Here is an 18291-nt window from a genome sequence, read left to right as displayed (position 1 = left end):
ACTGTATCTCCTGCATGTACGGTATGTACTACACTGTGGGTCTGATTCAGAGCCGGACGCTCTGAGAGAGCGCTCGCTCTGAATCAGGGTGTTTTTTGTTTTTTTTTGGTGCGGCCTTCGGGCTGCTTGCATAGCTGTGGGTGACCAAGCGTGCAGCCAGGTGATGGTCGAGATGGTCTCGACCATGGCGACCATTGGGACTTGCGACGAGACCCTTGCGGTAGGGTCTCGTTCCCGCAAGCCCCAGTGAGTCACGACTGATGTCAGTTCGGAACGCCGCCATTTGGCCAGCCACTGCCCCTGCCCGCCTCCAAAACCGTGCGAGCTGATGATCAAAATCGACAGCCTCCCCCTTTTGGTGCGAGACCCGGAGCGACGGAGCGCCCGTCGCTAGCCGGGTCTCGCGCATGCGCACTTCGGATCCGACTCCGGCGTGTGCATTTGCAGTTTCCAAACATCGACCCCATCGCGAGAGGGTCTGAATCAGGCCTTGTATTCCTTGTACGTACGGTATGTACTACAATGTATCTCCTGTTAGTACGGTATATACAATATATCTCCTGTTAGTACGGTATGTACAATATATCTCCTGTTAGTACGGTATGTACAATATATCTCCTGTTAGTACGGTATGTACAATGTATCTCCTTTAAGTACGGTATGTACAATGTATCCCCTGTAAGTACGGTATATACAATGTATCCCCTGCAAGTACGGTATGTACAATATATCTCCTGTTAGTTCGGTATGTACAATATATCTCCTGTTAGTACGGTATGTACAATGTATCTCCTGTTAGTACGGTATGTACAATGTATCCCCTGCAAGTACGGTATATACAATATATCTCCTGTTAGTTCGGTATATACAATATATCTCCTGTTAGTTCGGTATATACAATATATCTCCTGTTAGTACGGTATGTACAATGTATCTCCTGTTAGTACGGTATGTACAATGTATCCCCTGTAAGTACGGTATGTACAATGTATCCCCTGTTAGTACGGTATGTACAATATATCTCCTGTTAGTACGGTATATACAATGTATCTCCTGTTAGTACGGTATATACAATATATCCCCTGTTAGTACGGTATGTACAATGTATCTCCTGTTAGTACGGTATGTACAATATATCTCCTGTTAGTACGGTATATACAATGTATCTCCTGTTAGTACGGTATATACAATATATCCCCTGTTAGTACGGTATGTACAATATATCCCCTGTTAGTACGGTATGTACAATATATCTCCTGTTAGTACGGTATATACAATGTATCTCCTGTTAGTACGGTATATACAATATATCTCCTGTTAGTACGGTATGTACAATGTATCCCCTGTAAGTACGGTATATACAATATATCTCCTGTTAGTACGGTATATACAATGTATCCCCTGTACAATGGGGCTGATATAGAGATGTATGCTGCAGCCGTTTCGGGTCATCGAAGGGGGCTGTTCCCGCAACCATTTGTCATGATGGTGATCTGTTGCTGCATCTACGTATGTAGCGCTCGGATCTGTGATACTGTCGGGGCGTCTTTTGTCCTCAGACGCCTCCTGGGGCTATAGCATATTTTCACATCGCTGCTGCGTCCATAGACAGTGAATAGCGGCCATCTGGGAATCACTCCCTGGCTGTATATGTAGTTACAGTGAATGTTACATACGATACAAGATAATCATATTCTATCACGTACAATTACCCTGACTTTACTTTCTCATTTCCAGCGGTGTCTGCATTTGGCAAGAAATTTTCTTCGTTTTGGTGAGAGCGCTCTGTAAGGTGAGTTACCATCTTGTGGAATTAATTGCAAAATGTTTTATTATATATTTATATTTCATATTTTTAGATTTCACCATTATTAGTTATTATTACAATGTAGCTTTATTTACTTAATAGAAGGGCAGAGAACATTGTAGATGATTCAGCTAAAGTAATGGTGCATACACAGGGTCAGATAATGGAGCATACACACTGTCAGATAATGGTGCACACACACGGTCAGATAATGGTGCACACACACGGTCAGATAATGGTGCATACACACGGTCAGATAATGGTGCATACACACGGTCAGATAATGGTGCATACACACGGTCAGATAATGGTGCATACACACGGTCAGATAATGGTGCATACACACGGTCAGATAATGGTGCACACACACGGTCAGATAATGGTGCATACACACACGGTCAGATAATGGCACACACGCACGGTCAGATAATGGCACACACGCACGGTCAGATAATGGAGCACACACACGGTCAGATAATGGCGCACACACACGGTCAGATAATGGCGCACACACACGGTCAGATAATGGTGCATACACACACGGTCAGATAATGGCGCACACACACGGTCAGATAATGGCGCACACACACGGTCAGATAATGGCGCACACACACGGTCAGATAATGGCGGATACACACGGTCAGATAATGGCGGATACACACGGTCAGATAATGGTGCACACGTACGGTCAGATAATGGTGCACACGTACGGTCAGATAATGGTGCACACGTACGGTCAGATAATGGTGCGTACACACGGTCAGATAATGGTGCGTACACACGGTCAGATAATGGTGCGTACACACGGTCAGATAATGGTGCGTACACACGGTCAGATAATGGTGCGTACGCACGGTCAGATAATGGTGTGTACGCACGGTCAGATAATGGCGCACACGCACGGTCAGATAATGGCGCACACGCACGGTCAGATAATGGCGCACACGCACGGTCAGATAATGGCGCACACGCACGGTCAGATAATGGCGCACAACGCACGGTCAGATAATGGCGCACACGCACGGTCAGATAATGGCGCACACGCACGGTCAGATAATGGCGCACACGCACGGTCAGATAATGACGCACACACACGGTCAGATAATGGTGCATACACACGGTCAGATAATGGTGCATACACACGGTCAGATAATGGTGCGCACACACGGTCAGATAATGGTGCATACACACGGTCAGATAATGGTGCATACACACGGTCAGATAATGGTGCATACACACGGTCAGATAATGGTGCATACACACGGTCAGATAATGGTGCATACACACGGTCAGATAATGGTGCATACACACGGTCAGATAATGGTGCACACGTACGGTCAGATAATGGCGCACACACACGGTCAGATAATGGCGCACACACACGGTCAGATTTGTTGTCAGATGTGAACGATAACTATTTTAAAATCGTTCATATCTGAAAGAAAATCTGACGTGTACCTCCAACGAAGAACGATGCGCGTTCCCGCATGTCAGATAACGATATCTGACATCGTCTGTGTTTGCAGTTAGATTTGACGATTTCAAAATCGTGACGCAGTTGCGCCAAATTATAACTTGCCTCCGGGTGTCTGGGATGAACTTACGCCACTGGTCCTGAGGACACAGAGGGCGTAATTCAGACCCACTCGCGAGTGCAGAGCGCTCACAAGCGGGTCGATGTTGGCCCAGTGCGCATGCGCACGACGGACCCGGCTCCGTCGCGCGCATGCGTGAGACCCGGATGGCGACGGGCAAACCGCCGCTATGGGTCTCGCTACAAAGGGGGCGTGCTGTCGATGGTGAGTGACAGCACGCCCGGTTTGGTGGGCGTGCCGGGGGGCGTGGCTGGCCAAACGGAGGCGTTCCCATGGGACCACCTACCGTCTGGGGCCGGCCCCACTGACCTCACAAGTGACATCACCTACCGTCTAGGTAGGACTGGGAGTGCTTTCGGCTCTGATAGAGCCAAAAGCACTCCTGGGCTTGCGACAACGAGAACCTACCACAAGGGTCTCGTCGCAAGCCGGATGGTTGCGATGGTCTTGACCACTCTGTCAGAGCGTCCGGCTCTGAATCAGGCCCAGAGTTGAGAACCTGTGCACTAGACTATATGCTCCATGAGCGATATTGTCTAGTGTTTGCCCTGCGATGTCCGGCTTAATGTCGTTAACGATACCATTCAGTGACGTCACCCTCCCTCATCCCGTACTTGCAGAACCGGACGATATGAAAGCGATAAAAGATGTTGTCAATGACCAGCGGGAGTGCGCATCGCCAGTCGTTGACTGGACAATATTTCGGACAATTAACGATTTAGTTATCGTTCAAATCGTCCAATTTGAATACGCGCCTTAAGACCTCACATGTGGGGGGGTATCTGGTGATAGAAGAGTCAGACAGACCAGTATTTATCTTGTTTTATTATTTTCCTTCCTGTCTAATGAAGCAGCTGTCACTACTGGTTCTGGTGTTTTCTGTCTGCTGCGTACGGTCATTATATAGCGCCAACATATAACGTAGCGCCTCAAGAGAATTATACAACCAGCCGCACCAGTCCCTGCGTCAGCGGAGCTTGCCGCCTAAACTATCCACCGCACCCATTAAACATAAATGACTAAACTACCAATATGCATACTGTGCGTGGGTTTGGCTCATCGTGATCAGACGTCTATGGTATTATACATGGGATTATAGGTATAATGAGGCATACCGTGTCTTCTTTGTCTTGTCATTGTGTATAACTCATAGACACATCCCGTTCTCCATCTTATGGTGCATACACACCGTCAGATTTGTCAGATCATCGATTTTGTTGAACGATTTCAACAATGATTTGTACGATTTTGTCAACGATGAACAATTGATTAAAATTAATGAAATGAACACAGTCATCGTTATCTGACACGTGGGAACGTGCATCCATCATTGGTCGATGCATGCCCAACATGTCAAAGATATGAATGATTGAACGATTTTTACAATAGTTATCGTTCTGATCTTTAAGAAAATCTGACCGTGTGTACGCAGCATAAGAGGGGACTACATTGCAGAGAACCAATACTAGTATTAAGCTCCCTTGTGTCTCACCACTTTATCTTGTGTGACCAACGCGTTTTGCTCACCTTCGCTCTCTGCACTGCGATGACACCAGGCCGATTACTCTTACACATTACTCTCTGCACTGCGATGACACCAGGCTGATTACTCTTACACATTACTCTCTGCACTGCGATGACACCAGGCTGATTACTCTTACACATTACTCTCTGCACTGCGATGACTCCAGGCTGATTACTCTTACACTTTACTCTCTGCACTGCGATGACACCAGGCTGATTACTCTTACACATTACTCTCTGCACTGCGATGACACCAGGCTGATTACTCTTACACATTACTCTCTGCACTGCGATGACACCAGGCTGATTACTCTTACACATTACTCTCTGCACTGCGATGACACCAGGCTGATTACTCTTACACATTACTCTCTGCACTGCGATGACACCAGGCTGATTACTCTTACACATTACTCTCTGCACTGCAACGACACCAGGCTGATTACTCTTACACATTACTCTCTGCACTGTGATGACACCAGGCTGATTACTCTTACACATTACTCTCTGCACTGCGATGACACCAGGCTGATTACTCTTACACATTACTCTCTGCACTGCGATGACACCAGGCTGATTACTCTTACACATTACTCTCTGCACTGCGATGACACCAGGCTGATTACTCTTACACATTACTCTCTGCACTGCGATGACTCCAGGCTGATTACTCTTACACTTTACTCTCTGCATTGCGATGACACCAGGCTGATTACTCTTACACATTACTCTCTGCACTGCGATGACACCAGGCTGATTACTCTTACACATTACTCTCTGCACTGCGATGACACCAGGCTGATTACTCTTACACATTACTCTCTGCACTGCGATGACACCAGGCTGATTACTCTTACACATTACTCTCTGCACTGCGATGACACCAGGCTGATTACTCTTACACATTACTCTCTGCACTGCGATGACACCAGGCTGATTACTCTTACACATTACTCTCTGCACTGCGATGACACCAGGCTGATTACTCTTACACATTACTCTCTGCACTGCGATGACACCAGGCTGATTACTCTTACACATTACTCTCTGCACTGCGATGACACCAGGCTGATTACTCTTACACATTACTCTCTGCACTGCGATGACACCAGGCTGATTACTCTTACACATTACTCTCTGCACTGCGATGACACCAGGCTGATTACTCTTACACATTACTCTCTGCACTGCGATGACACCAGGCTGATTACTCTTACACATTAATCTCTGCTCTGCGATGACACCAGGCTGATTACTCTTACACATTACTCTCTGCACTGCGATGACACCAGGCTGATTACTCTTACACATTACTCTCTGCACTGCGATGACACCAGGCTGATTACTCTTACACATTACTCTCTGCACTGCGATGACACCAGGCTGATTACTCTTACACATTACTCTCTGCACTGTGATGACACCAGGCTGATTACTCTTACACATTACTCTCTGCACTGCGATGACACCAGGCTGATTACTCTTACACATTACTCTCTGCACTGTGATGACACCAGGCTGATTACTCTTACACATTACTCTCTCCTGTTTCTTTTCTATGCCGGTGACACCAGTGGAGATCTGAAGATGGAGACACATATGAAGCAACCTGTGAAGTTACCATGCAGCATGGAACTCTGGGTATAAAAGTGAGTATATCTCCTGATGTCTATGTCTCACAGTACAGAGAAGGCTGTGACTTCGGTAAGGAACGATGATACGGTCTGTCTGGCAGGAGAAACCAAACAAACAATTATAATTACTCTGACATGTACATTATTTACAAGCGTGAATATTAGCTGTGTTTTTAATGTTGGTTTTAGACTTAGACGTGTGTTGTTGGCAACAGGAAATTAAATATAATCTGCATCCAGTATTGTGTAAACTGACGTCTGGCTCCAATATTGTGCTGCATTGCCACTCGGGATAGCGCTCTGGTGTCAGTACTGTACTGACTGGAGATGAGCAATCTGCTCAGGTGCCACCATATTACTACTCAGAAAAAGAGACAGATGGTAGTTCATCCAGCTCTCATCATAGACAGAAGGGGACAGATGGTAGTTCATCCAGCTCTCATCATAGACAGAAGGGGACAGATGGTAGTTCTTCCAGCTCTCATCATAGACAGAAGGGACAGATGGTAGTTCTTCCAGGTCTCATCATAGACGGAAGGGATGGATGGTAGTTCTTCCAGGTCTCATCATAGACAGAAGGGACGGATGGTAGTTCTGACAGAAGGGATGGATGGTAGTTCTTCCAGCTCTCATCATAGACAGAAGGGATGGATGGTAGTTCTGACAGAAGGGACGGATGGTAGTTCTTCCAGCTCTCATCATAGATGGAAGAGACGGATGGTAGTTCTTCCAGCTCTCATCATAGACAGAAGGGACGGATGGTCTTCCAGCTCTCATTACAGACAGAAGGGGACGGATGGTAGTTCTTCCAGCTCTCATCATAGATGGAAGCGATGGATGGTAGTTCTTCCAGCTCTCATCATAGACGGAAGGGACGGATGGTAGTTCTGACAGAAGGGACGGATGGTAGTTCTTCCAGCTCTCATCATAGACCGAAGGGACGGATGGTAGTTCTTCCAGCTCTCATCATAGAGGGAAGGGACGGATGGTAGTTCCTCCAGCTCTCATCATAGACAGAAGGGACGGATGGTAGTTCTTCCAGCTCTCATTACAGACAGAAGGGGACGGATGGTAGTTCTTCCAGCTCTCATCATAGATGGAAGCGATGGATGGTAGTTCTTCCAGCTCTCATCATAGACGGAAGGGACGGATGGTAGTTCTGACAGAAGGGACGGATGGTAGTTCTTCCAGCTCTCATCATAGACAGAAGGGACGGATGGTAGTTCTTCCAGCTCTCATCATAGAGGGAAGGGACGGATGGTAGTTCCTCCAGCTCTCATCATAGACAGAAGGGACGGATGGTAGTTCTTCCAGCTCTCATCATAGACAGAAGGGACGGATGGTATTTCTTCCAGCTCTCATCATAGAAGGGATGGATGGTAGTTCTTCCAGCTCTCATCATAGACAGAAGGGACGGATGGTAGTTCTATCAGCTCTCATCATAGACAGAAGGGACAGATGGTAGTTCTTCCAGCTCTCATCATAGACATAAGGGACAGATGGTAGTTCTTCCAGCTCTCATCATAGACGGAAGGGATGGATGGTAGTTCTTCCGGCTCTCATCATAGAGGGAAGGGACGGATGGTAGTTCTTCCAGCTCTCATCATAGATAGAAGGGACAGATGGTAGTTCTTCCAGCTCTCATCATAGACAGAAGAGAAAGATGGTAGTTCTTCCGGCTCTCATCATAGAGGGAAGGTACAGATGGTAGTTCTTCCAGCTCTCATCATAGACGGAAGAGACGGATGGTAGTTCTGACAGAAGGGACGGATGGTACTTCTTCAATCTCTCATCATAGACAGAAGGGACGGATGGTAGTTCTTCCAGCTCTCATCATAGACAGAAGGGACGGATGGTAGTTCTTCCAGCTCTCACCATAGACGGAAGGGACAGATGGTAGTTCTTCCAGGTCTCATCATAGACAGAAGGGACGGATGTTAGTTCTGACAGAAGGGACGGATGGTAGTTCTTCCAGCTCTCATCATAGACAGAAGGGACGGATGGTAGTTCTTCCAGCTCTCATCATAGACAGAAGGGACGGATGGTAGTTCTTCCAGCTCTCTTCATAGACAGAAGGGACAGATGGTAGTTCTTCCAGCTCTCATCATAGACAGAAGAGACAGATGGTAGTTCTTCCGGCTCTCATCATAGAGGGAAGGTACAGATGATAGTTCTTCCAGCTCTCATCATAGACGGAAGGGACAGATGGTAGGTCTTCCAGCTCTCATCATAGACAGGAGGGACGGATATCTGTGTGCTCCTGAGTCTGTATATGGGAGACTACGCTGAGTAATGTGATATGTGACATCTGTATATCTGTGTACTCCTGAGTCTGTATATGGGAGACTGCGCTGAGTAATGTGATATGTGACACCTGTATATCTGTGTGCTCCTGAGTCTGTATATGGGAGACTGCGCTGAGTAATGTGATATGTGACTCCTGTATATCTGTGTGTTCCTGAGTCTGTATATGGGAGACTGCGCTGAGTAATGTGATATGTGACACCTGTATATCTGTGTGCTCCTGAGTCTGTATATGGGAGACTGCGCTGAGTAATGTGATATGTGACACCTGTATATCTGTGTGCTCCTGAGTCTGTATATGGGAGACTGCGCTGAGTAATGTGATATGTGACACCTGTATATCTGTGTGCTCCTGAGTCTGTATATGGGAGACTGCGCTGAGTAATGTGATATGTGACACCTGTATATCTGGGTCGATGGTGGCCCAGAGCGCATGTGCACGACAGAGCCGGCTCCGTCGTGCGCATGCGCGAGACCCGGATAGTGATGGGTAATCCGTCTCTCCGGTTCTTGCACCAAAGGGGGCGTGCTGTCAATGTTGAGTGACAGCACGCCCCCTTTGGTGGGCGGGTCAGGGGGGTGGCTGCCCAGACGGAGGCGTTCCCATGTGAACGCCTACCGTCTGGGGTCAGCCCCACTGACATCACAAGTGATGTCAGTGGGAGAGATTTCAGCTCTGTTAGAGCCGAAAGCCCTCTGGGGCATGCGGCAACGAGACCCTACCACAAGGGTCTTGTCGCAAGCCCGATGGTCGCGATGGTCTTTACCATCGCGACCATCACCCAGGCCGCTCGCATTAGCTGTGGGTGGCAACCAGGAGGCCGCTCCATAAATAAATAAAAAAGGCTCCCTGATTCAGAGCCTCTGTTTTTAAAGGGTTGAAAATTCCAGGCGAGTCCCCGTGTTTATGGTGAGTGTCCTGAAGGTCAGACGCAGAGGGGCGTATTCTACATCGCTGAATACAGTTTGCCAGGATCTTGCGATGTCACATCTTGTCCTCGGATATTGGGCGATAGCAGGGGACTTCTCTGCATGTTCCCTATATAACAGGGTGAAAGTACTGTGATCATACATGACATAAAGCTGTATGATATTTGCAGTGTAATTAGGATACATTGACCCGAGCTGAATCATTTATACTACAGGTTTCTTCAGAACAGCTTATAATATCCAGCCCAGGTTACTGCGAATCAGCGTCACACATAAATCAGCCATGCTCACAAATAAACGCGTATATTCCCCTGTATTCAGTGTTCCCACATCTATGTGGCCGCACAGCCCCTAAGTAGCCATCAGCACAATCGGCGCCCTCCTGCGACAGTCCTTTACTTGCTGCACGAGGTCCGTCTGAAGTCACCCGGATCTCTGCGTGCGCTCATCTCAGCGTAGCTCCCGGTTCTGGCTACATGCCGGGTGACTCTGGATGGTACCCTGTATGCCGGGTATCTCTGGATGGTACCCTGTATGCCGGGTGATGTGATGGATGGTACCCTGTATGCTGGGTGATGTGATGGGTGGTACCTTGTCTGCCGGGTGATGTGATGGATGGTACCCTGTATGCCGGGTGTCTCTGGATGGTACCCTGTATGCCGGGTGATGTGATGGATGGTACCCTGTATGCCGGGTGTCTCTGGATGGTACCCTGTATGCCGGGTGATGTGATGGATGGTACCCTGTATGCCGGGTGATGTGATGGGTGGTACCCTGTATGCCAGGTGATGTGATGGATGGTACCCTGTATGCCGGGTGTCTCTGGATGGTACCCTGTATGCTGGGTGATGTGATGGATGGTACCCTGTATGCCGGGTGATGTGATGGATGGTACCCTGTATGCCGGGTGATGTGATGGATGGTACCCTGTATGCCGGGTGTCTATGGATGGTACCCTGTATGCCGGGTGATGTGATGGATGGTACCCTGTATGCTGGGTGATGTGATGGATGGTACCCTGTATGCCGGGTGTCTCTGGATGGTACCCTGTATGCCGGGTGATGTGATGGATGGTACCCTGTATGCTGGGTGATGTGATGGGTGGTACCTTGTCTGCCGGGTGTCTCTGGATGGTACCCTGTATGCCGGGTGATGTGATGGATGGTACCCTGTATGCTGGGTGATGTGATGGATGGTACCCTGTATGATGGGTGTCTCTGGATGGTACCCTGTATGCCGGGTGATGTGATGGATGGTACCCTGTATGATGGGTGACTCTGGATGGTATCCTGTATGCCGGGTGATGTGATGGGTGGTACCCTGTATGCCGGGTGTCTCTGGATGGTACCCTGTATGATAGGTGTCTCTGGATGGTACCTTGTATGCTGGGTGATGTGATGGGTGGTACCCTGTATGCCGGGTGATGTGATGGATGGTACCCTGTATGCCGGGTGATGTGATGGATGGTACCCTGTATGCCGGGTGATGTGATGGATGGTACCCTGTATGCCGGGTGTCGATGGATGGTACCCTGTATGCCGGGTTATGTGATTAATGGTACCCTGTATGCCGGGTGATGTGATGGATGGTACCCTGTATGCCGGGTGTCTATGGATGGTACCCTGTATGCCGGGTGATGTGATGGATGGTACCCTGTATGATGGGTGTCTCTGGATGGTATCCTGTATGCCGGGTGATGTGATGGGTGGTACCCTGTATGCCGGGTGTCTCTGGATGGTACCCTGTATGATGGGTGTCTCTGGATGGTACCTTGTATGCTGGGTGATGTGATGAGTGGCACCCTGTTTGCCGGGTGTCTCTGGATGGTACCCTGTGTGCCGGGTGATGTGATGGATGGTACCTTGTATTCTGGGTGATGTGATGGATGGTACCCTGTATGATGGGTGACTCTGGATGGTATCCTGTATGCCGGGTGATGTGATGGGTGGTACCCTGTATGCCGGGTGTCTCTGGATGGTACCCTGTATGATGGGTGTCTCTGGATGGTACCTTGTATTCTGGGTGATGTGATGGATGGTACCCTGTATGATGGGTGTCTCTGGATGGTACCCTGTATGCCGGGTGATGTGATGGATGGTGCCCTGTATGCCGGGTGATGTGATGGGTGGTGGTAGCCATGTGTTTGTCATTATCCAATAGTGTTAGAACTGCACAATATAAGATAATAATTTGCCTCTTCTCTTCAGTCTGTTGTAGGGAATACGGAGCCCTCTCTGGGCAGCTACAGCCACAGAGCAGAACAAATGATCTTGGTGAAATAATACCATCAAGTATTGGGCGGGATGTGAGAACATGAGCCGGGAAAACCTCACAGACAATAATAACTCAAATAGATGAGAAGCCAAAAGGAACAAATACCCCAGCTGCAGGTGACAGAGGACACTTACAGCCTCCGGGGTCCTTATTATCCCGCCGAGGGAAACTTCTCGTATTCTCGTGTTGATGGTATACTCAGAGTTCTGGGAATCGCTTGGTTTTCTTCATATGTCTTTCTGGGATCTCCACCGATGAACGTTGAATATAGGGCTTGGAGTTCCATGCTCCACATTTCCGATAGCATTCCATTCCTGACCAATGGTAATATCCCATGCTTCCGCTTAATCCAGGGGGCCAACAAAAACCAAATCCAAGGCGCCAGGCGTCTGCAAGAAGAAAAGTGAGGACCTACCACTGTTCATCCTAGCGAAACATGCGGCCATAGGACCCTGAGAGGCGATGACTGGCTGACTATATAACAATAATGCAGGCCAGGCATGTCTGTCGGTAATCAGTAAGCCATCAATCAGCCATTCACGTGGCGATTCCCATGTCTGTCGCTTTTTCTTTCCTGGAGTCTTTATTTTGTGTTCATTTCAGAACGGCCTTAATCATTTCACTTTAATTTACTCATATACCTCATATTTATTTTGCTCTCCAGTGTATTTATTAGTATCCTTACTATACTTTGTATGTGTCTCTTTTGTGATGGGATTAGCACATCGGGTATCTCTAGAAGCAATAGAGAGAAGACAAAGAGCACAAATTAAGATGATCTGGAGACGTCGGCCTCCAGTCTCTCTTTTCTAAAGACTGTGCACTTCAGGTCCTAAGCCATCCCCAGCGGCCCATGCTCCGAGAGATGATCTTCAAAGAGCCTCCTTACTTCTGCCGCATGTTATCTTACGGAACGAGTCGTCCGTATCTTCAACTGCTCAAGTATTGTAAAGTCGCTCCTGTGTCCGCTTAGTGTTGAGCATGCTCGCAGCTGACGGTCTCACTAGTCTACCCATTTGGCGCTTCCATCCATCTTGAGTTGTAGTAACCGATTATCATGTCTAATTGTCTATGCAACAACCTTGGGGTGGGGAGTGTGGGGGGGGGGGGGTACTGTGTTCATATTTATCAGCATTTCAATGTTAGGTATATGGATTTATTTGAATATGTGCATTTGAGAATCTGCATTGATATGTTTATATTTCAGCTCTGTGCGTATGATGTTAGTGGCATGTTTGACTTTTCTCCAGGGATTTTGCCAAAGGCTTGTAGCCTGTAAGACGTGTCTGTTGTCCTGTTGCATGGCTCGCTACTCTTGTACTTTGCACGGTTTCATATCATTTCTGAGGATTGCAGATTCTTGCTTTGACAATATTTACTACCTGTTTATCCCCTTGTATTTCCCTGATTTCGGCATAACCTTGAGGTCCAATATGTGCACGTATGGCAGAGCCCGGGTGAGCGAGATGTTTGTGCCCCACACATGAACTCCACAGGTGCAAATTTAAGATGAAATCTTCATGTATCTGGATCATCTTTTAATATTTATTGAGTTCCTTAAGATATTCTGTTTTCAGGATATGGCTTTCAGAGAACAGGCAGATATAATAATAGATGACTGATTTATAATATATATACTGTATATCACATAAGCTGCTGTGCTCAGACAATGATATCCTGAACATCTGTCTTGTTGGAAAGTTCTCGGCCGGGTAAACACCGATTGAACAGCTCTGGAAGCCTAATTGATGAATATTCTCAAGTTTATTGTAGAGATATCGTCACGGGAATTTCAAAAATAATAGAATTTTTTAAAAGATTCTCATTCCCCAGAAACGTCGTGCGTCACTAAAAGTAATGACGTAGTCGGTATATAGGTATTACACTACAATTTTCTCATGATATCGTTTATATTCTTCCCTGAAAACAAAAGAAGCAAAAACGAACGTTTCCAGGACAAGATTTGGAAATCTGGAGACCGTACGTTTTATATAGTTTGTGTAGGGAGTACAAGGAAACCCAACAGTCATTTTATACGTTATTTCCGCAGCTGGGAACCTCTGCAGTATCCGGAGTGCAGTGACTTTCCCCACCGGGTGCGCAATAACATCACATCCGCCTGATAAGCGGAGAGCGTTACGATGCGTTGTGATAGCTGGATGATAGGCGCGGGAGAACTGACACATGACATAACAGAATTAAATCAGCGAGAATCACTGACTTATAGTTTTATAGATAGAAAGAGATTAGTTCGGGATTATCCCAATATGTCCTGGCTGTCTCCATCCCTCACATTGGTGGTGATGTTGGATACCTCACCCCTCATATATTGTGAAGGAGGGAAGTATTCCAGGGAAGACGGAGGTTCCAGGTGTGAGGTCACTGCTATAAATGGTCAGGTGCAGAAAATAAGTCTCCCAGGTGATCTGTGCCCATTTGGGGTCACTTTACAGTCTGCTGTATTATCAGCTGTTTCGGTTATGTTGTCAATGGCTCTTTCTTCAGCCACCATTGTAAATAGTTGTACAGAGAGTAAAATGTTCCTGTGTTATTATAAGTGATGCAAAAATAAAAAATAAAAAGAGAAGAATAAAAACAAAAATGTACAATCCAGCATGACGAGCGCTAGCCACGTGTGCTGGGGTCACCTGCCAAGCATAAGCTTCTTTGTGTATAAAATAACGCTATATTCCTATAGACCGAAAGGACATTATATCGGGGCTGGCTGAGACCACCGGGTGGGTGGAGTTGTGTCTTCACATCCGCGCAGCCCGGCTTTCTTCTGTTAGAGGGGATGGGTGGGCAAAGGGTTAGATGGGGGTTAAGATGGACTTGATGGGTAAATTATGTATAAAATAAATTATATTTAAAAAAATATAAAAACATAAAGTTTACAGTTGTAAGTGCAATGAGCTGAATCCTGTATATGAGACTTGTACTTGGTGTCTGTCCTGTTGTGCCCTATAAGAAGTTGTACTCAATGTGTCACATCATGTATTGTAATTCAGTAATCAGTTCATCCCCTTCCATGGTATTTCTGTGACAGCAGAATAAAACGGACTTGATATTAATGTTTCCTGTCTCCAGATTTGTCCCTTATATAATGTGCTGGTGGTATGTGAGGGCCACACAAAGGCTGTGCAGAATGAATACATGACAATGGTCTGTGTGGAGGTCCGCCGGCTTCCCGACTGCATACCGTCTGTGTAGTGTTTGCATAATAACAGAAATGACTACAAGGATTTGTATTAATTACTTGGATGGTCCAAACACTTCCCCTCTCCCTGCAAGTGTCCTCCCCAAGTCATACTTCCTTGGGGCCTCCAACTGCCAGCCAAGATAATTAGCAGCGAGCTTTCATCTCTGTGTCCAAGTCTGGGTGACTACATCAGACCACTGCCGCTATGGGGGTGATAAATGCAGCAACTCATTGGTGGGAGCTGTGGCATGTTCTACCAGTCAGCATGTTTATCTCAGTGGCCTGAGAACAATTCTGGATCTGAGAATGTCAGGAGATAATGAGTGTGGATGAGAGAGACAGATCTTGAACCAGAGCAGAGGGGTTAAAGCTAAAAAGGAGAGTTATCGTAAAACTTATCCTTGTTAACTCTCTTTCTTCAAAATCCATAGGGTCCACAGGGGAGACAGTGGGGTGTAGGTGGGACATGGAGGACCGGACACCAACAGCAAAGCTTTTCAATCCCAGGATGCTCAGTTTTGTTAACAAGCCCAAGGCAGGATAGGAGAGAAGGAAGACTGGTACACTAAAGAAGGAAACAAGAGAAAGAAACAAGTGACCAAGAGAAGAAACCCATAGAAGCCAGGTGCATCAGGGTGGATGCCGTGTGGACCCTATGGACCTCGAAAAGAGTTAACCTGGGTACCATAACTTTTCTTCTTCAGGGTCTATAGGGCTCCACAGGGGAGACAATGGGGATGTCTCAGAGCAGTTGTTCAAGGACGGGATGCTCCTGAGCTGAGAGGAGAACCCTGTGCCTGAAGGAAGCATCCTGAGAGGCAAATGTATCAAAGGCATAAAACCTAAGAAAGTTGTGGACAGAAGACCATGTGGCCAGCTTGCATTGCTGTTCAGCCAGGCTGTCCACAAGGGACACACAGATCAAGTAGAATGAGCAGAGACTTTAGGCAGCACAGGAAGGCCAGTCTGTGTGTAAACCTGTGAGATAGTCATGCGAATCCATCTGGCCAGAGTCATCCCTCCTTGTCGAATCCATGTAAGATGAAGAGGGAGTCTGATTACCTGATGAAACTAGTACGGTCCACATAGATCTTCAGAGCACGGACCACATCCAAAGAAACCTCAACTGGTGCTTGAAAGGCCAGAGCCACAATTTCCTCATTAAGGTGGAAACGAAAAACCACCTTGGGAAATAAGCCGGGCGCGTTCTAAGAACAGCCCTGTCCTGATGAAAGATTAAAAAGGGGGAGCAACATGAAAGTACCCCTAAATCAGATACCCTATGGGCAGATGCTATAGCCAGAAGAAAAAGAGCATTCACAGTGAACCATTTGGCATCCACTGCTTCCCGGGTTCGAATGGAGGTTCCTGAAGTGCGTGGAGAACCACTGACAAATCCCACGGAGCCACAGGAGGGACAAAGGGAGGTTGTATATGTAGAACACCTTGTAGGAAGGTGTCAACATCTGATAGAGGAGCAATTCTGCACTAGAACCCGATGGACAGCAGAGATGTGCTCTTTCGGAGATAGTAGGCGGAGTCCAAGATCCAATCTAGCCTGAAGAAAGGCAAGTATTCTAGAAACCTTAATAACTTGAGGGTCATAGCTTCTAGGAGCACACCACTAGAAATATGTGTGTCATATTCGGTGATATATTCTGGCCGAGGCCAGTTTACGTGCTCTGAGCATGGTCTGAACAAAATCCCTTAGCCTTTAGGAGGGATGTCTCAAGAGCCAAGCTGTTAAAGACAGGCCAGCCAGGTCCGGATGTAGACAGGGACCCTGAGACAACAGGTCTAGTCATGGAGAAAGTTGAAGAGGAACGTCTATGGAGAGACTTTGAAGATTGGAGTACCTATGGCATCTGGGCCAAGCTGGAACTACCAATAGGACTGTGCCCCCTTCCTGTTTGAACTTCCAAAGAACACGAGGAAGAAGGGATATTGGAGGGGAGAGGTACGCCAAATGGAAGGCCCACCTCAAAGATAATGTGCCCATGAAGGCCACGTTGGGGTCCCTTATCCTGGCTCCATACACTGGAAGTTTGTCCACCAGGAGCTGAAAGACTTCTGGATGTAGAGACCACTCTCCTGCATGCACGTCGTGACGGCTGAGGAAATCTGCTTCCCAGTTGAGAATTCCTGGGATGAACACTGCAGAGATGGCGTTCGGCCCATGTGAGAATGCAGGACACTTCTGCCATTGCTGTCTGACTTCGAGTGCCTCCTTGGTGACTATGGTAGGCCATGGTCGGACTGTACTTGTACTGGCCTGCCCTGAAGAATATTCTGAGCCAGAGTGAGAGCTCTGTAGATGGCTCGGAGTTCTAGGACATTGATTGCTAAGACCGCCTCGGCTGGAGCCCAGCGGCCTTGGAAGGAGTGCTGACCGGTCACTGTGCCCCACCAGCAGAGGCTTGCATCCATGGTGAGGAGTGTTGATTGGTTGGAATGAAAATCTGGTATGGAATGAAAGCAAATGACAATCAGCAATTTGCTCCCAAACGCCGGAAAATGGACAAAAACTGTTGTTTGAGCAAATTGTTTAGATCATACAATTAACAAACTTGTCTGATGACCATTTTCATCTGTTTTCTGGCATTTAGGAACTAATTGCTGATCATCAGTTACTCCCATACGTTACCAGATTTTCTTTTTTTTTTTTTAAAGGAATATTTATTAAAGATCCACACAGAATGCAGCAGAATATGTCTACAACAAGACAAAGAATATTCACTAAGAATGACAATAGTAAAAACACAAGAATGTATTTCAGTGATATAGGTAAAACTGTGGGATACAATTTTAAATAGTAAGAAAAAAAAATTATGGAAATAAAGAGAAGAAAAAGATAAAGGACCAGCAGGGAGAACAGAAGAGTAAAAGCCACGCGCTAGTACTGTCAGAAGGAAAGTAGAAGGGAACAAAAAGAGAAGATTAGGTGAATGGGGAACTAGCATTGAAGAAAAACAACCAGGGGGCTCAGACCTTGTCAAAAGATTTGCTAGAGTGATTAAGGATACT

General features: G+C 47.0%; 1 protein-coding gene across 1 annotated transcript in view; it reads left to right on the top strand.

The window, feature by feature from the left end:
• Window positions 1-15139, top strand: part of BSN (bassoon presynaptic cytomatrix protein) — a 457373-nt gene extending 442234 nt beyond the window's left edge. The window contains exons 10-12 of the mRNA XM_088479536.1: window positions 1738-1792; window positions 6501-6575; window positions 12002-15139. Coding sequence (XP_088335662.1) covers window positions 1738-1778 — 41 coding nt within the window. The 3' untranslated portion in view covers window positions 1779-1792; window positions 6501-6575; window positions 12002-15139. The remainder of the gene's footprint in view (window positions 1-1737; window positions 1793-6500; window positions 6576-12001) is intronic.
• The last annotated feature ends 3152 nt before the right edge of the window (window positions 15140-18291 follow it).

This window comes from Taudactylus pleione, unplaced genomic scaffold (assembly GCF_031769625.1).
Source record: "Taudactylus pleione unplaced genomic scaffold, aTauple2 ptg000239l, whole genome shotgun sequence".
Taxonomy (NCBI): Eukaryota; Metazoa; Chordata; class Amphibia; order Anura; family Myobatrachidae; genus Taudactylus; species Taudactylus pleione.
Note: the sequence above shows the minus strand (reverse complement) of the source record. Positions and strands in the feature narration are given on the sequence as shown.